The sequence below is a fragment of the Puma concolor genome, chromosome D2 (assembly GCF_028749965.1).
Source record: "Puma concolor isolate L17-30 chromosome D2, mPumCon1.1.hap2, whole genome shotgun sequence".
Lineage (NCBI taxonomy): Eukaryota > Metazoa > Chordata > Mammalia > Carnivora > Felidae > Puma > Puma concolor.
In genome coordinates, this window is record NC_141677.1 from 20,295,463 (window position 1) to 20,314,530 (window position 19,068).

Below are 19,068 nucleotides of genomic sequence, written 5' to 3' on the forward strand. Positions count from 1 at the left end.
CCGACGGCCTCTGCGAGGGCGGGCGGCACACTCCTTACACGACAGCCGCGGCTGAGGCGGGCACCCGGAGAACCTCCCAGAAGCCACTACCTGCAGTGAGAAGGGCCCTTACCGCCTGCCGAGCGGTTAAGCCAGCACTGCCACGGGAGGCGCCCCCACACACACCCCGCCGCCACAGAGCGGCCACCACGACTCACGGGAGCCTGCGGGCGTCCACACGGACAGGCCGGCCTTCCGCCCGAGGGTGGCCAAATGCTGTCCCCGAGTGAGCAGAACCAGGGCGCCCCGCCCCTGCCGGCCTCCCACGGCTGGCACTGGGGCCTCTGCGGGAGTCCGAGCGGCGCTGGGTCCACCAGAACTCACCTGCCTCGATCGGGACGGTCTTCGGAGAAACAGGGGCCCCGGGACGACATCCTCGTAGGTGGAAGACTTCTAGCAAGGGAGAAGCCGGATGCTCAGAAGAGCACCTCCCTCGCCCTCCACAGCGCACGCGGGCTCCTACCGCCGGCAAGAGCCGCCGGCCTCCCGCCCACCTCTCCGCCTGGCAAATGCGCTGTGGCGCCAGCACCAACGGAAACTACTGCGTCAGGGCGGAAAGACTACCGGGTGGGACGCTGCACCGGCAGAGACTCCTCAACACGCACCCGCCCGGACGCACTGGGGTACAACGTCAGAGGCGAACCCGATCTCAGCTGCGGACCTTGGGCGATGGACACACATCAGCACAGGTTTGGGGCTGTGACAAAGGCCTCGCCCTGGCGGGGGGTTTGGATACCTGCTCAGGGGAGAGGCTGTGCCGCAGTAAGGGCAGGTATGTGTGTGACATCTCTGGAGCTTCCTGTCACATTTGCTAAAACTGCTCTAGAAAAGTAGCCAAGAAGCCAAAACCACCCCCAAAAATATGCATGGGCGGGCCTCTGTGCAATCCTAACCCAAGTCTGTGCTCTTTCCAAGCCCCTCCCCCACCCCCCTCCTCGGCCACCGACAGGGGCTCGGGAGCCTGTAAGAGCCCCGATGCCGTTGATGGGCCACCTTTGGGCCAGCTTCGGGACACCCTGGGCTACGTTGCAGCCTCGCTGCTCCTGATTGTCCATGTTTCCCAAAGCGCGAGACCCCCCACCCCTTGTCGCTTCTGGAGGACACACTGTGTCCCAGCAAAGCAGCGGTGCTGACTGCCCACCCACAGGCACACTCTGATCCGTGTGAGGTGGCGTCTCAGTGTGGTTTTGATTTGTAGTCCCCTGATGAGGAGTCACTTTGAGCGTCTTTTCTTTTTTCTTGTATTCAATATAATTTATTGTCAAATTGGTTTCCATTCAACACCCAGTGCTCATCCCCACAGGTGCCCTCCTCGGTGGCCATCACCCACTTTCCCCTCTCCCCCACCCCCCATCAACCCTCAGTTTGTTTCAGTATTTAACAGTCTCCTCAGGCATGCCTCCTTCCCTCTCTGCAACTTGTTTCCCCCATTCCCCTCCCCTCTGGTCTCCTGTGAAGTTTCTCAGGATCCACATATGAATGAAAACATATGGTATCTGTCTTTCTCTGCCTGACTTATTTCACTTGGCAGAACACCCTGCAGTTCCTTCCACGTTGCCACAAATGGCCAGATTTCATCTTTTCTCATCGCCAACTAGTATTCCATTGTATATAGAAACCTCATCTTCTTTATCCATTTGTCCATTGACGGGCATTTAGGCTCTTTCCATCATGTGGCTATTGTTGAAAACGCTGCTATAAACATTGGGGTACGAGTCCCCTGTGCATCAGCACTCCTGAATCCCCTGAATTCTAGCAGTGCTATTGCTGCGTCATAGGGTAGATCTATTTTTAATGTGGTGAGGAACCTCCACACTGTTTCCAGAGTGGCCGCACCAGGTTTTCTTCCCACCAACAATGCAAGAGGGTTCCTGTTTCTCCTATCCTCTTCAGCATCTATTTTGTCCTGATTTGTTCATTCCCGCCACTCCGACTGATGTGAAGTGGAATCTCAGTGTGGTTTAGATTTGTATTCCTCTGATGAGGAGTGACGCTGAGTATCTTGTCATATGTCTCTTGGTCATCTGGATGTCTTCTTTCGAAAAGTACCTATTCATGTCTTCTGCCCATTTCATCCCCCGATTATTTGTTTTCAGGTGTGGCGTTTGGTGAGCTCTTTACAGGTGTTTGGATACTAGCCCTGTGTCTGATACATCATTTGCAAATATCTTTTCCCATTTCATCTGTTGTCTTTTTGTTTTGTTGCTTGTTTCCTTTGCAGTGCAGAGGGTGTTTATCTTGATTAGGTCCCAATAGTTCATTTTTGCTTTTAATTCCATTGCCTTTGGAGACGTGTCATGTAAGAAATTGCCACAGCTGAGGTCGGAGAGGTTTTGTCCTGCTTTCTCCTCTCGGGTTTTAAAGGTTTCGTGCCTCACATTCAGGTCCTTTATCCATTTTGAGTTTATTTTTGTGTATGCTGTAAGAAAGTGATCTAGTTTCATTCTTCTGCATGTTGCTGTCCAGTTCTCCCAGCACCAGTGGTTAAAGAGTCTGGTTTTTTTCCATTGGATACTCTTTCGTGCTTTGTGGAAGATTAGTGGGCCGGGCCATACATTTGTGGGTCTGAATCTGGGTTCTCTATTCTGTTCCATTATCCTCTGTGTCTGTTTGTGTGTCCATCCCATACTGTCTTGATGATAACGGGTTTGTAGCAGAGGCTACATTCTGGCACTGTGATGCCTCCCGCTTTGGTTTTCTTCTTGAATATTACTTTGTATATTCGGGGTCTTTTGTGCTTCCATACACACGTTAGCATTATTTGTTCTAGCTTTGGAAAGAATGGTGGCACGATTTTGATGGGGATTGCATTGAAGGTGTAGATTGCTTTGGGTGGTATTGACATTTTAACAATATTCATTCTTCGAATCCATGAACATGGAAAGTTTTCCCATTCTTTGTGTCTTCCTCAATTTACTTCATAAACCTTCTATAGTTTTCAGCACACACATCTTTTATATCTTTGGATAGGTTCATTCGTATTTTTAGGCTATTGATAGATATTTTATGGTCCTGGTGCAACTATGACCGTGATCAGTTTCCTTACTTCTCTTTCTGTTTGGTATTGGTATATCAAAATGCAATGGGTTTCTGTACATTGCTTTTGTACCCTGCGACTTTGCTGCACTGATGTATCAGTTCGAGGAGACTTTTGGTGGATTCTGTCAGGTTTTCCATGGAGAGTATCATGTGGTCTGTGAAGAGTGAATGTTTGACTTCATCTTTGCCATTGTGATACCATTTATTTCCTTTTGTTGTCTGATTGCTGGTTCTAGGAATTGCAAAAGTATGTTCAACAACAGTGGTGAGAATGGACATGCCTGTCATGTTCCTGATCTCAGGGGGAAAGTTTTCAGTTTATCCCCCGGAGAATTATATTAGCTGTGGGCTTGTATCATACGTGGCTTTCATGATGTTTACATATGTTCCTTCTATTCCGACTTTCTTGAGGGTTTTTATTAAGAAAGGATGCTGTGTTTTTTCAAATGCTTTCTCTGCCTGTATTGACAGGATCATGTGGTTCTTACCTGTGATTTTCTTAATGTGATGTATCCTATTGGTTGATTTGCAAATATTGAACCAGCCCTATAGCCGAGATAGGAATCCTACTTGATCCCGGTGAAAAATTCTTTTCATATGTTGTGCATTTGATTTGCCAGTATCTTGTTGAGAATTTTTGTATTCTCATTCATCAGGCATATTGTCTTGTAGTCGTCTTTTTTTTTTTTTTTCTTTTTTTTCCTGGATCTCTGTCTGGTTTGGGAATCAAAGTAAAGCTGGCTTTGTAGAATGAGTCCGGAAGTTTTCCTTCCATTTCTATTCTGTGGAACAGCTTGAGAAGCATAGATATTAACTGCTTTAGATGTCTGATGGAATTCCCCAGGGAAGCATGTGGTCCTGAAAATGAGATAAATCTTAGGATGCAATGACTAGGACAACTCCCTGGCAAGCTGATGGTCTCAGGAATAAGATATGGATAGATATGAAACACATATGAGTAGGGCAAAGGGAAGCCTCTGTCGACTACCATGGGAACCGAAAGGCAAGATGCCTGTGTTCTTACTTCAGAAACAGAGGGAAAGCTTCTGGAGTTCACTGTTTTCCCTTGCCATCCTGTCAGTGGATAGAGAGGACAGTGATTCCAAGGTAACAGGCTCGTGCTGCAGGCTAAGCTCAAATGTTTGGAAAAGGGCTTGGATGCAGTAGTTCATGAATGGTCTCTTTCTGTGCTAAGGAGTCCTCGAGAATACTGCCCACGGTGAACCAACTGTTCCTCAGAGTAAAGGAATCTTTAATGGCCAGGGAGGGAAACAAGTTGGCTAGCCATCATTTCTTCTACCAGCCACCCAAACACCAAGTACTCTCAGGAAGGCAATCCTTCCTTTGGGATCTCAGAAACTGATTGCTCTTGGTTAGCACAGACCAGATTCAGAGCTGGTTAGGAGTGGCCAGCACTCACTATGCAGGGGACAGTCTCATTGTCCTTGCCTGAGACCAGAGACATGGTTATCATTATGGCCAGGGAAATCAGAATGGCTAGAAACAGGGCCAAAGTGTTTCAGTTCAGCAAATTATGGAATCAAGCTGGGACAGAAATGTCTACCTCCACATTCCTCTTATCCCAGAAGGGAGGATAGCTCCTTCCCAATATCCGTGACCCTGACTCCACATGAGCATTGCTGCTGGGCACTTTGAAATCCCCTGGGCTTACCTTTGTCCACATAGTGCTGAAAGGCAATTGCTGAGGGACCCCGTGGCCCAAGGGATCCCGCGGTGACAAGAAAATGGTCGGACACCCTGTTAAAAGTAGAAAACATGGCTCTGAGATACTGTCCCTGAGTGGACAACAGAAAGAACGTTGTGGGAAAAGAGCAACAGGATGGAGAATGATACAGAGAAGGCCAAAGTTCTTTCTTAACACGAGAGAATGTGATAAATCAAACAATGATGCGACGAGCACAATCTCCTGATAGGATGGTTGCCTCAGGAGTAAGAACCATGTGTGGGCTAGGACCAAGGGAAACCTCCTGCAGTGTTTCTCCAGAAAGGGGTGAAAAGTTCCTGGCACTGGCTTTTGTTGCCGTGTCCTTTGAAGCCAGTAGTGACCCCTAGTTACCAGATTCTGACTTGCGGCTAACCCTCAGGTATTTGGAGAATGGCTCTGCTGCACCAGTCCTCGAGTGGGCTCGGTCCGGTACGTAGCAGATCCTGAAGAATATTGCCAATGGATGAAGTGTGTGCTCTGCATGGTGAAGGCATCTGTATCCTCCAGTGTTTGGAGTTCTGCTGACGAACTGTTGAAGATTGGGGGCGACGGTGGACGTGATCCAGAGCCCAAGACCAAGAAAGATCTCCTGAAGACATCTTTCATACAACAAAGGCGATTTTATTAAACGATGGGGACAGAAACCACATGCAAGAAAATCTGCACTGGGGTCCTGACGGGTAACTCATTATTACACGCCATCAGGTTGGCAGGGTGTCAAGGATAGGGTTAGGGTTAGGAGGAAGCAAGTTTTCAGCACCTTGAGGGGCTAGGTGTGGCTAAGGAAACGCCCTTCATTACCACATAATAAAACCCAAGTCATGAGACCCATTCAATGTATATGAGGCGGGTGCGGAAGCTTGGAGGAATACTGCCAGGATATACCTTGGGCAGTTGAAATAAAAGAAGTTGACTTGCAGGGTCTTCAAGGTTGGGATAATGTTAGGCTTAGGTTGTGCTTTGCCCCTAGCAAAGGGTCATCACCATCACCGAGCAGCTAAGCTCCTAGAGGGATGTCACTCTATCCGTTTCAGAGATTGTCAGTGGGCTATAAGCAGTAAGGGAATTTAATTTTCATTTGCCGTAGCATCACACATTACCATGACAAGTGCTTAAGGCCCTTTTCTCTGTACTTGGGTGGTCAAGACTGTCCAAGGAATAACAATCATATTCCACCCAGGGTGGGAGGAGGGGCAGCTTGTGCTTTACCCCTCAGCCTGCCTTATGCTCCCTCATCATATCCTCCCTGAATAATGTCAACCCTGAAACCTTGAAGATGGATGAAGGTGGAAGGTCTCATCTTCTGTAGCTTCTTTGTACTGAGTAGGGGCATAGAGTCGTCCCTACCTATGTGGGTCCTTATTGGTCTCTTGGGAAACGTACAGAGGACTTACAAAAGGCGGCAGCGGCTGAATCCAAGGTGGGCCTCCTTGAGAAGAAAGGCTCATCGTTTGGCGCCTGGGGGTTGGAGGGTGGGGGCTGGGTGGGTGGATACAAGAACCCAGGAGCGAGCGGAGGGGCAGTGCGACTCCAGACTCCGCCTCCGCCACAGCCCTGGGCTCCCTGGGTCCTGGACCTCTTCCCTCCCTCGAGCCCTCATCCCCAGGGCCCCTGGCATTTCACGAGGCCCAGCTAGGGCAGCGGCCTCGGGCTGGTGATGGTGTCTGGGGGCGCTGGGGGCTCCGGGGTGGGTTTGCACCAGGTGGGGCAGACGGGAGGGAAAGGCCAGGTGGCTGGCTGCGCTCGCCCCAGGGCTGGGGAGGAGGCGCTGAGATCCCAGCGGGGCGGGCCCTGAAGGCACGACTGGCCTGATGCCCCAAGCTCGCTCCACCCACTTCCCAGTGAGCAGCCCAGCATGGTGTGGTGCTCGGCTGGGAGATCCCTTGCTGTGCTGGATGGAAGCGGGGGCGGGGCTCGGGCCAAGCCAGGAGCAGCCTGTAAGAGTCCCGGGATTGGAGCACACCAGGGCTTACACCACAACGCATTGCCAGGGTCCTCTTGCCCAGCCTCTGTCACCCGCCCAGGGCCGGGGGCCGCGGCGGAGGGCGGCGGCAGGAAAGCAGGCAGGCTGGAAGGCAGGCACGCTGGCAGGCAGGCAGGCTGGCAGGCAGGCAGGCAGGCAGGCAGTCAGGCGCGTGCATGGGTGAAGCGCGGCACCCGCTTGGCTTGGGACGCGTGGAGCAGGGTCTTGCACCCAGCGGCAGCCGCTGGCCTCTTGGGCCATAGCAGCCTCAACGCTTCCGACCCAGTCTTCTCTGGGAAGCTAAGCAGGGTCAGGCCTTGTTAGCACTTGGATGGGAGACGGTCTGGGAGTACCGGGTGCTGTACGCCTTTGCCTTTACCTTTGGCCTCCTTCACCTCTCCTTTGGCGCCCGCCGCCCCTCCCCCCTCCCTGTCTGTGTCCCTGTCTCCCCAGGGAGCACCGCTGATGGGGCCAAACACACCCCAGTCACTACTCCCTCAGCCCCCCCTGGACCGGTGAGGCAGCCATGCCTGGCCCGGCCCCGCCCCGCCTCGCACCCCGTGCCCGGACACCCCAACACTTGAAAGGGGCACGCTCCCCACTCCTGGCACCCGGCCAAATGCCACTGCAGCCACTGGAAGCCACAGCCCAGCTTTGCACCTTTCCTGACACACCACCCAAACCCGCACCCGGACAGATGGTGGGTGGTGCGGTGTGGGCGGAACGGGAGGCTGGCGCCTGGGGGCTGGGGGCTGGGGGCTGGGTGGGTGGATACAAGAACCCTGGAGCGAGCGGAGGGGCAGCGCGACTCCAGACTCCGCATCCGCCACAGCCCTGGTCCTGGACCTGGACCTGGTCCTGGACCTCTTCCCTCCCTCGAGCCCTCATCCCCAGGGCCCCTGGCATTTCACGAGGCCCAGCTAGGGCAGCGGCCTCGGGCTGGTGATGGTGTCTGGGGGCGCTGGGGGCTCCGGGTGGGTTTGCACCACGTGGGGCAGACGGGAGGGAAAGGCCTGGTGGCTGGTGGCACTCGCCCCAGGGCTGCGGAGGAGGCGCTGAGATCCCAGCGGGGCGGGCCCGGAAGGCACGACTGGCCTGATGCCCCAAGCTCGCTCCACCCACTTCCCAGTGACCAGCCCAGCATGGTGTGGTGCGCGGCTGCAGGTGCCCAGCTGTGCGGTTCGGGACGGAAGCGGAGGCGGAAGTGGGGCCACGCCTGGAGCAGCCCCCAAGAGTCCCGGGATTGGAGAACGCCGGGGCTTGGGCCACAGCGCGTTGCCAGGGTCCTCTTGCGGGGCCTCTGCCACCCGCCCGGGGCCCGGGGCCCAGGGCCCGCGGCGGAGGGCGGCGGAAGGCAAGCAGGCAGGCTGGCAGGCAGGCAAGCAGGCAGGCTGGCAGGCAGGCAGGCAGGCAGGGTAGCAGGCAGGCAAACAGGCAGGCTGGCAGGCAGGCGAGCAGGCAGGCTGCCAGGCAGGCAGGCAGGCAGGCTGGCAGGCAGGCAAACAGGCAGGCTGGCAGGCAGGCGAGCAGGCAGGCAGGCTGGCAGGCAGGCAGTCTGGAAGGCAGGCAGGCAGTGAGGCGCGTACATGGCTGAGGCACGGCACCCGCTAGGCTTGGCAGGCGTGCAATAGCGTATTGACGCGCCCAGCGGCACCGCTGGCCTGTTCGGCCATAGGAGCCAGAACGCGTCTGACCGCGTCTTCTCTGGGAAGCTAAGCAGGGTCGGGCCTGGTTCCCACTTGGAAGGGAGACGGACTCGGAATACCGGGTGCTGTAGGCCTTTGCCTTTTAAGCCTTTGGCCTCCTTCACCACTCCTTTGGCGCCCGCCGCCCGTCCCCCCTCCCTGCCTGCGTCCCTGTCTCCCCAGGGAGCGGCGCTGCTGGGGCCAAACACACCCCAGCTACCCTTCCTTCAGCCCCTCCCGGGCCAGCAAGGCGGCCGTGCCTGGCCCGGCCACGCCCCGCCTCGCCCCCCCTCCCCACCCCGTGCCCGCACACCCCAGGGCACTTCAAATGGGCACGCTCCCCACTCCCGGAAACCGGCCAAATCCCACTGCAGGGTCTGGAAGCGACAGTCCAGCTGTGCACCTTTCCTGACACACCACGGAAACCCGCACCCGCTCCGAGGGGGGGGTTACGGTGTGGGCGGAACGGGAGGCTGGCGCCTGGGGGCTGGGGGGTGGGGGCTGGGTGGGTGGATACAAGAACCCAGGAGTGAGCGGAGGGGCAGCGCGACTCCAGACTCCGCCTCCGCCACAGCCCTGGGCTCCCTGGGTCCTGGACCTCTTCCCTCCCTCGAGCCCTCATCCCCAGGGCCCCTGGCATTTCACGAGGCCCAGCTAGGGCAGCGGCCTCGGGCTGGTGATGGTGTCTGGGGGCGCTGGGGGCTCCGGGGTGGGTTTGCACCAGGTGGGGCAGACGGGAGGGAAAGGCCAGGTGGCTGGCTGCGCTTGCCCCAGGGCTGGGGAGGAGGCGCTGAGATCCCAGCGGGGCGGGCCCGGAAGGCACGACTGGCCTGATGCCCCAAGCTCGCTCCACCCACTTCCCAGTGAGCAGCCCAGCATGGTGTGGTGCTTGGCTGGGAGATCCCTTGCTGTGCTGGATGGAAGCGGGGGCGGAAGTGGGGCCAAGCCTGTAGCAGCCTGCAAGAGTCCCGGGATTGGCGAACGCCGGGGCTTGGGCCACAGCACGTTCCCAGGGTCCTCTTGTGGGGCCTCTGCCACCCGCCCGGGGCCTGGGCCCAGGGCCCGCGGCGGAAGGCAAGAAGGCAGGCTGGCAGACCGGCAAGCAGGCTGGCAGGCAGGCAGGCAAGCAGGCAGGCTGGCAGGCAGGCAAGCAGGCAGGCTGGCAGGCAGGCTGGCAGGCAGGCAGGCAGTGAGGCGCGTGCATGGGTGAGGCGCGGCACCCGCTTGCCTTGGCACGCGTGCAGCAGGCTCTTGAAGCGCCCAGCGGCAGCCGCTGGCCTGTTCGACCATAGAAGCCAGAACGCGTCCGACCGCATCTTCTCTGGGAAGCTAAGCAGGTTCGGGCCTGGTTCCCACTTGGAAGGGAGACGGACTCGGAATACCGGGTGCTGTAGGCCTTTGCCTTTTAAGCCTTTGGCCTCCTTCACCACTCCTTTGGCGCCCGCCGCCCGTCCGCCCTCTCTGCCTGCGTTCCTGTCTCCCCAGGGAGCGGCACTGCTGGGGCCAAACACGCCCCAGCTAATGTTCCCTCAGCCCCTCCCGGGCCAGCAAGGCGGCCATGCCTGGCCCGGCCCCGCCCCGCCTCGCTCCCCCCCGCCCCCCCGTGCCTGCACACCCCGGGGCTCTTCAAAGGGGCACACTCCCCACTCCCGGAACCCAGCCAAATCCCACTGCAGTGACTGGAAGCCACAGTCCAGCTGTGCACCTTTCCTGACACACCACCCAAACCCGCACCCGGACGGAGGGAGGGTGATGTGGGCGGAACCGGAGGCTGGCGCCTGGGGGCTGGAGGGTGGGCGCTGGGTGGGTGGATACAAGAACCCAGGAGCGGGCGTTTGCGTGGGCAGGAGGGCAACACGACCCCAGCCTCCAACTTCCCCAAGGCCTGGGCTCCCTGCGTCCTGGATCTCTTCCCCCCCTCGAGCCCTCATCCCCAGGGCCCCTGGCATTTTAAGAGGCCCAGCTAGGGCAGCGGACTCGGGCTGATGCTGCTCTCTGGGGGCGCTGGGGGCTCCGGGTGGGTTTGCACCAGGTGGGGCAGACGGGAGGGAACGGCCTGGTGGCTGGCTGCGCTCGCCCTAGTGCTGGGGAGGAAGCGCTGAGAACCTGGCGGGGCGGGCCCCGAAGGCAGGAGCGTCCTGATGCCCCACGCTGGCTTCCGCCCTCTTCCCAGTGAGCAGCCCAAGGTGGTGTGGTGCCGGGCTGAGAGGTGCGGTGCGGTGCGGTGCACTGCGGGATGGAAGTAGAGGCGGGCCTGGGGCCAAGCCGGGAGCCGCCTGCAAGAGTCCCGGGGTTACAGAACGCCGGGGATTGCGCCACAGCGCGTTGCCAGGGTCCTCTGGCGCGGCCTCCGCCACCCGCCGCGGCCCCACGGCTGCGGGCGGTGGCGGCAGCGGCGGCGGCTGCGGCTGAGGCGGCGGCGGCGGCGGCGGCTGAGGCGGCTGCAGCTGAGGCTGCGGCTGAGGTGGCGGCGACGGCTGCGGCGGCGGGGGCGGCGGCGGCGTCGGCTGCGGCCGAGGCTGGGACGGCGGCGGTGGCTGTGGCTGAGGCGGCGGCGGCGGCGCCGGCGTCTGCGGCTGAAGCGGCGGCGGCGGCGGCGACTGCCGCCGAAGCTTGGACGGCGGCGGCGGCGGCTGCGGCTGAGGCGGCGGCGGCGGCGGCGGCGGCTTCGGCAGCGCTTCGGCGGCGGGGGCGGCGGGGGCTGCGGCTGAGGCGGCGGCGGCTGCAGGCTGGCAGGCAGGCTGGCAGGCAGGCAAGCAGGCAGGCTGGCAGGCAGGCAGGCAGGCAGGCTGGCAGGCAGGCAAGCAGGCAGGCTGGCAGGCAGGCAGGCAGGCAGGCAGGCAAGCAGGCAGGCTGGCAGGCCGGAAGCAGGCTGGCAGGCAGGCAAGCAGGCAGGCTGGCAGGCAGGCGAGCAGGCAGGCTGGCAGGCAGGCGAGCAGGCAGGCTGGCAGGCAGGCAAGCAGGCAGGCTGGCAGGCAGACAAGCAGGCAGGCAGGCTGGCAGGCAGGCAGGCTGGCAGGCAGGCAGGCAGTGAGGCGCGTACATGGCTGAGGCACGGCACCCGCTAGGCTTGGCAGGCGTGCAATAGCCTATTGAAGCGCCCAGCGGCACCGCTGGCCTGTTCGGCCATAGCAGCAGAACGCGTCCGACCGAGTCTTCTCTGGGAAGCTAAGCAAGGTCGGGCCTGGTTCCCACTTGGAAGGGAGACGGACTTGGAATACCGGGTGCTGTAGGCCTTTGCCTTTTAAGTCTTTGGCCTCCTTCACCACTCCTTTGGCGCCCGCCGCCCGTCCCCCCTCCCTGCCTGCGTCCCTGTCTCCCCAGGGAGCAGCGCTGCTGGGGCCAAACACACCCCAGCTACCCTTCCCTCAGCCCCTCCCGGGCCAGCAAGGCGGCCGTGCCTGGCCCGGCCCCGCCCCGCCTCGCTCCCCCCCGTGCCCGCACACCCCGGGGCTCTTCAAAGGGGCACGCTCCCCACTCCCGGAACCCGGCCAAATCCCACTGCAGTGACTGGAAGCCACAGTCCAGCTGTGCACCTTTCCTGACACACCACCCAAACCCGCACCCGGACGGAGGGAGGGTGATGTGGGCGGAACCGGAGGCTGGCGCCTGGGGGCTGGAGGGTGGGCGCTGGGTGGGTGGATACAAGAACCCAGGAGCGGGCGTTTGCGTGGGCGGGAGGGCAACACGACCCCAGCCTCCAACTCCCCCAAGGCCTGGGCTCCCTGGGTCCTGGATCTCTTCCCTCCCTCGAGCCCTCATCCACAGGGCCCCTGGCATTTCAAGAGGCCCAGCTAGGGCAGCGGACTCGGGCTGGTGATGTTGTCTGGGGGCGCTGGGGGCTCCGGGTGGGTTTGCACCAGGTGGGGCAGACGGGAGGGAACGGCCTGGTGGCTGGCTGCGCTCGCCCTAGTGCTGGGGAGGAAGCGCTGAGAACCTGGCGGGGCGGGCCTGGAAGGCACGGCCGACCTGATGCCCCAGGCTACCTTCCACCCTCTTCCCAGTGAGCAGCCCAACGTGGTGTGGTGCTGGGCTGCGAGGTGCCTTGCTGTGCTGGATGGAAGCGGAGGCGGGCCTCGGGCCAAGCCGGGAGCAGCCTGTAAGAGTCCTGGGATTGGAGCACACCAGGGCTTGCACCACAGCGCGTTGCCAGGGTCCTCTTGCCCGGCCTCTGTCACCCGCCCAGGGCCCGGGGCCGCGGCGGAGGGCGGCGGCAGGAAAGCAGGCAGGCTGGAAGGCTGGCAGGCTGGCAGGCTGGCAGGCAGGCAGGCAGTCAGGCGCGTGCATGGGTGAAGCGCGGCACCCGCTTGGCTTGGGACGCGTGGAGCAGGGTCTTGAAGCGCCCAGCGGCAGCCGCTGGCCTCCTGGGCCACAGCAGCCTGAACGCTCCCGACCCAGTCTTCTCTGGGAAGCTAAGCAGGGTCGGGCCTTGTTAGCACTTGGATGGGAGACGGTGTGGGAGTACCGGGTGCTGTACGCCTTTGCCTTTACCTTTGGCCTCCTTCACCTCTCCTTTGGCGCCCGCCGCCCCTCCCCCCTCCCTGTCTGTGTCCCTGTCTCCCCAGGGAGCACCGCTGATGGGGCCAAACACACCCCAGTCACTACTCCCTCAGCCCTTCCTGGGCGAGCGAGGCGGCCATGCCTGGCCCGGCCCCGCCCCCCTCGCCCCCCCCCCCCCCCCGTGCCCGCACACCCCACGGCACTTCAAAGGGGCATGCTCCCCACTCCCGGCACCCGGCCAAATGCCACTGCAGCCACTGGAAGCCACAGCCCAGCTTTGCACCTTTCCTGACACACCACCCAAACCCACACCCGATCCGAGGGGGTGTTACTGTGTGGGCGGAATCGGAGGCTGCGCCTGGGGGCTGGAGGGTGGGCACTGGGTGGGTGGATACAAGAACCAAGGAGCGGGCGTTTAGGCGGGAGGGAGGGCTACAAGACCCCAGCCTCCAACTCCGCCAAGGCCTGGGCTCCCTGGGTCCTGGACCTCTTCTCTCCCTCGAGCCCTCATCCCCAAGGCCCCTGGCATTTCACGAGGCCCAGCTAGGGCAGCGGCCTCGGGCTAGTGATGTTGTCTGTGGGCGCTGGGGGCTCCGGGGTGGGTTTGCACCAGGTGGGGCAGACGGGAGGGAACGGCCTGGTGGCTGGCTCCTCTTGCCCTCGGGCTGGGGAGGAGGCGCTGAGAACCCAGCGGGGCAGGCCCGGAAGGCAGGAGCGGCCTGATGCCCCAAGCTCGCTCCACCCACTTCCCAGTGAGCAGCCCAGGGTGGTGTGGTGCGGGGCTGCGAGGTGCCTTGGGGTGCGGTTCCGGATGGAAGCGGAGGCGGAAGTGGGGCTAGGCCGGGAGCAGCCTGCAAGAGTCCCGGGATTGTAGAACGCAGGGGCATGGGCCACAGCGCGTTGCCAGGGTCCTCTTGCGGGGCCTGTGCCACCCACCCAGGGCCCGGGGCCCAGGGCCCGCGGAAGAGGGTGGCGGCAGGCAAGCAGGCAGGCTGGCAGGCAGGCTGGCAGGCAGGCGCGTGCATGGGTGAGGCGCGGCACCCGATTGGCTTGGCACGCGTGGAGCAGGCTCTTGAAGCGCCCAGCAGCAGCCGCTGGCCTGTTAGGCCATAGCAGCCAGAACGCGTCCGACCCTGTCTTCTCTGGCAAGCTAAGCAGGGTCGGGCCTGGTTCCCACTTGGAAGGGAGACGGACCCGGAATACCGGGGGCTGTAGGCCTTTGCCTTTTAAGCCTTTGGCCTCCTTCATCACTCCTTTGGCGCCCGCCGCCCCTCCCCCCTCCCTGCCTGCGTCCCTGTCTCCCCAGGGAGCGGCGCTGGTGGGGCCATACACACCCCAGCCACTGCTCCCTCAGCCCCTCCCGGGCCAGAAAGGGGCCTTGCCTGGCCCTGCCCCTCTCCGCCTCGCCCCCCCCCCCCCCCCCCCGTGCCCGCACACCCCAGGGCACTTCAATGGGGCACGCTCCCCATTCCCGGATCCTGGCCAAATCCCACTGCAGCGACTGGAAGCGACAGTCCAGCTGTGCACCTTTCCTGACACACCACCCAAACCTGCACCCGCTCCGAGGGGGGGGTTACGGTGTGGGCGGAACCGGAGGCTGGCGCCTGGGGGCTGGAGGTTGGCGGCTGGTTGGGTGGATACAAGAACCCAGGAGCTGGCGGGACGGGCAGCACGACCTCAGACTCCGCATCAGCCACAGGCCTGGGCTCCCGGGTCCTGGACCTCTTCCCTCCCTCGTGCCCTCATCCCCAGGGTCCCTGGCATTTCACGAGGCCCAGCTAGGGCAGCGGACTCGGGCTGGTGATGTTGTCTGGGGGTGCTGGGGGTTCCGGGTAGGTTTGCACCAGGTGGGGCAGACAGGAGGGAACGGCCTGGTGGCTGGCTGCGCCGGCCCTAGGGCTGGGGAGGTGGTGCTGAGAACCCAGCGGGTAGGGTCTGGAAGGCAAGAGCGGCCTGATGCCCCAAGCTCGCTCCACCCACTTGCCAGTGAGCAGCCCAGCGTGATGTGGTGTGCGGCTGCGAGGTGCCTTGCAGTGCGGTTCGTGATGGAAGCGGAGGCGGAAGTGGGGCCAAGCCGGGAGCAGCCTGCAAGAATCCTGGGAATGGAGAAAGCCGGGGCTTTCGCCACAGCGCGTTGCCAGGGTCCTCTTGCGGGGCCTCCCCAAACCGCCCGGGGCCCGGGGCCCGGGGCCCAGGGCCCGTGGCGGAGGGCGGCGGAAGGCAACCAGGCAGGCTGGCAGGCAGGTAAGCAGGCCGGGTGGCAGGCAGCCGCGCAATCAGGGAAGCTGGCAGGCAGGCGCGTGCATGGGTGAAGCGCGGCACCCGCTTGGCTTGCCACGCCTGGAGCAGGCTCTTGAAGCGCCCAGCCGCAGTCGCTGGTCCCAGCTCCCAGGTTCTGTGGGTCACTCCAGGCAAGCTGCCCAGGCCCCCAGGACTGGGCTCTGATAGAGCTCATGCACTGAGGATACCCACGATGCCTAGCTGTAGTAGGTGAAAGAGCACACTAATATTCAAGCAGTTAAGCAGAAGTTATGAGTCATATTAGATTATTGAAGCCTGAGAGGGCCACAGCCTTGTTACATACGAAGTCGGCCATTCTCCACCATTGTTCACATTCCAGTCAAAGAGTCTCCCGTGGTGCTGTCGCCGAGGGGCTGGGGCAGGTCAGCATGTCACGGACCGACGACCAGCTGCATCTTCTTTGGCTGCATAGAGGACAGAGAGGAAGTGACCCAGAAGTCTGCAGGGAGAGTCTCTGCTGACCCAGCAGCTAAGTCACAAATGTCCTTTGGTCTACATTGTTTTCTCCAAGAAGGTGCCTTCCTAAAGATTTGTCATCATCCAGAAAGCAAGACTGATTGGAAATTAAAAAACAAAAGTGGATACTAAAGTTACCAGCCCTTTAAAATGACCTCGCTCTGCAGTTTTGTTTACAGGTATTTACCCACATTCCTGACAGCCATCGGGCCCCCTGCCCAGAAGGCAGCCCCAGGGGGTAAAGGGAGACAGGGCCACACTTGTGCCAGGACCCTGACCGGGCACAAGTCAGCAGAGTCCTGGGCTGCCTGGGCCTGCTCCACTGTCTATGTGAAATCGCCTTCCTGCCATAGAAGATACTACCTTTTCGTTTTCCAAATAGTCTTTGAGCTGCAGACAGTGCCACACGCCGGGACAGTCCCACAGCGCCCTTGCCCTTGCCCTGTTCTCCTCACAAGCATGTGTTCGTTCTTAGGGCAATGACGACAGTCTTAGGTAGTGGTGTGGGAGGAAATCAGTCCTGCTTTTGTAGAAGGAGAATGCAACGTTTTGTGTCTTTTCAAATAAATAACTGAAACATTCCCCCAGAGCACAGGGCCCTGGATTGCAGTGAGATATCCGGCTACCCCCAAGACACAACTTACAGGCTCTATTCCCAGGCTGCAGCCAGTGTGTTATGATGTCAAAAATATTTCTGAAGACTATCGGTGTCAAATAGCAAAAATGAAAGAAACCAAACTCCTCATCTCTGTGAAACTATTGGTTCCTCAATAGCTAATTGGTTTGTTTATTTATTTTTTATACTTTTTTTTTTTTTTTAAGAGACAGAAAAAGCAGGAGTGGAGCAGGGGCAGAGAGTTAGGGGGAGAGAGAATCCTAAGCTAACTCCCCGCTGTCAGCTCTGAGCCCAATGCAAGGCTCACATTCACTAAGTGTGAGAACATGACCTGTGCCGAAACCAAGACTCAGATGCTTCACTGACTTCGCCACGCAGTCGCCCCTGTTTTTAGAGTTTGAGAGAGAGAGAGAGAGAGAGAGAGAGAACGAGTGTGTATGAGGAGAAAGGGGCAGAGAGAAAGGAGGAAGAGGACCCAAAGCAGGCTCCACGCAGAAAGCAACCAACCCACACTTTTTGTTACCTCTCAACTTGCAAAAATACACATTTCGGGGAGCAGTGGGGTGGGAGAACCGGAAGGTATTACCACGAATCTTAGTGTTTTCATTACAGAAAGTATAAGGATGTGAAAGAAAACACATCAGCAACATCTAAGGGACAGAATTTTCCCAGCACGGTTCCAGGAGCAAAAGGTCTACTTTCAGTATCAAATTGCATACAGCAAGGTGGCAACTATCCAAGTTATTGTAAAACACTTTTATACACTTCAAACATAGGGACATTCAAATCAGACCACTGTAAACAGTTTCTACAAACTTGCATTCCCAGGGAACCAAAAGCCTGAGGGTTCCTACGGAATTGTGAGCAGTAACAGAAATAACGGCATTTCAACTGAAGTACAACTGAGAGGGACAGTCATGATCCTTATTATGAGTTCTGAGAAGGAGACTAGATTGAGGCAGACAGAAAGAGAAACCAACAGACAAGTCCGGGGGCTGAAGGGGAAATGGCCTCTAGCGGTAAGGGGCCCTGTGGACCCAGTGTGGACGTGAGACACCCCGCTCCAGACCTCGTAGGCACTCGGGGCACTGAAGCGTGGACACATCCCTTGCCTGCTGTCCGGTGTATCACAGAGCCCACTGAGTTCTTCCCCGGCTCAAGGCCCCGTCCCGTCGTCCCACCGTCTCCAATGTCCCCCCTTGGCCCACCTCCTGCTCCACCCCACTAAACTGCAAACCGCCTCTTCTGTTGAAGAGGGCTCACTTTTATTTTTCAGTTGTCGGATCACTGGGATGTGGTCTCAACCTGCCTCCTTCATCCACTTAACTCAGCTCTGGGACACGCTCAACCCACATGCGACCTGCTCTGCAGTGGAAAGTCCCAGAGAGATATGCCTGCACCACTCCTCTGGGCCCCCATCCCGGGCATCACAGCGCCTCAGCTGCTTGGTAAGAAATGAAACCCACTGCTGTTACTCATTGTCAGAATCAAGAGCAGTTAAAAAAAGTGGTACTGGGGCGCCTGGGTGGCGCAGTCGGTTAAGTGTCCGACTTCAGCCAGGTCACGATCTCGCGGTCCGGGAGTTCGAGCCCCGCGTCGGGCTCTGGGCTGATGGCTCAGAGCCTGGAGCCTGTTTCCGATTCTGTGTCTCCCTCTCTCTCTGCCCCTCCCCCGTTCATGCTCTGTCTCTCTCTGTCCCAAAAATAAATAAATGTTGAAAAAAAAATTAAAAAAAAAAAGTGGTACTGAATAGATTGCAAAGGTCAGAGTCTATTTAAGAGAAACTCAAAAACTACAGGGGAAGGAAAAAGGAGGGCAGCCTAGTGAATAAGCCAGAGAGACCACCAGATGAATGACAGTTTCTGAATGCTGGTGACCATGTCCTCACAGGGGCTGCAGTTACACATAATGTGATGGAGCTTCTGTGATCAAAGTATCTCGTGGATATTTAGATGCAGACACTCCTAAAAGCCATGTGATGGAAGTGCTCCCACTGTTCCTATTAACAGGTGATTAAACGGAAGCACAGGAATGCTAATATGTAGCTTCCCCAGAGCCCCAAACTCATCTGTTCAGGAGCCAGGCTCAGCGTCAAGTGCTCTGGGGTCACGCCCTCCCTGCACAACTTCTCAAGGTGGACTGGGAATCCACGTGAGTCCTTTCCAGATTTCATACATGCTCTACGTCCTCCAGGAACCATAGTTGAATTCGGGCCTCAGGTTCACTGTGGAGGAGATACAACCTATTTGCAGCTATATAGAACATTGAACAAACAACCACTGCTTCAAAACCAGGTACAGCTGAGAACTACTCAGCAACATGACAAATACCACAATGGTTATTTTTTAAAGTTTATTGTGTTTATCAGCTTGTCCGCCAAATTTGCTGAGTCCCAGGGCACCGTGGAAGGGTTTTCAACCTCCAATTCAGTGGCTGTGGGGAAGCAGAGTGATGAAATGGGAGGTGGGGGGTGTCAACAGCCACGTGAAGGTCTCCCGACAGGGGAAGGGGTCTGCAGGTCGAGTGACTGCGGATCTAGAGGAACGATGCCAGTAAGACCTCACTCATGCGGGAGCCACGCAAGGGACACCAACCTGTTCAGGCGGTCTTGTCACTAGCGTGGCCGGGGTGGACCTTTTGTTTCTTGCCTAGCAAGCAGCGCACTGAAGACTGATGACCTTCTTTTTGGGGGCGTTGTGCAGCGAGTCCTGGCTACTGCGACTGCTGCTGAGGTTGCTCAAGG

At 59.1% G+C, this 19,068-nt stretch overlaps 1 protein-coding gene across 1 annotated transcript in view; it reads left to right on the plus strand.

The window, feature by feature from the left end:
- Window positions 1–17,337, plus strand: part of LOC147575923 (liprin-alpha-1-like) — a 547,540-nt gene extending 530,203 nt beyond the window's left edge. Inside the window, exon 14 of the mRNA XM_086679732.1 lies at window positions 17,154–17,337. Within this exon, the coding sequence (XP_086535858.1) occupies window positions 17,154–17,189 (36 nt within the window). The 3' untranslated portion in view covers window positions 17,190–17,337. The remainder of the gene's footprint in view (window positions 1–17,153) is intronic.
- Window positions 17,338–19,068: the final 1,731 nt, after the last annotated feature.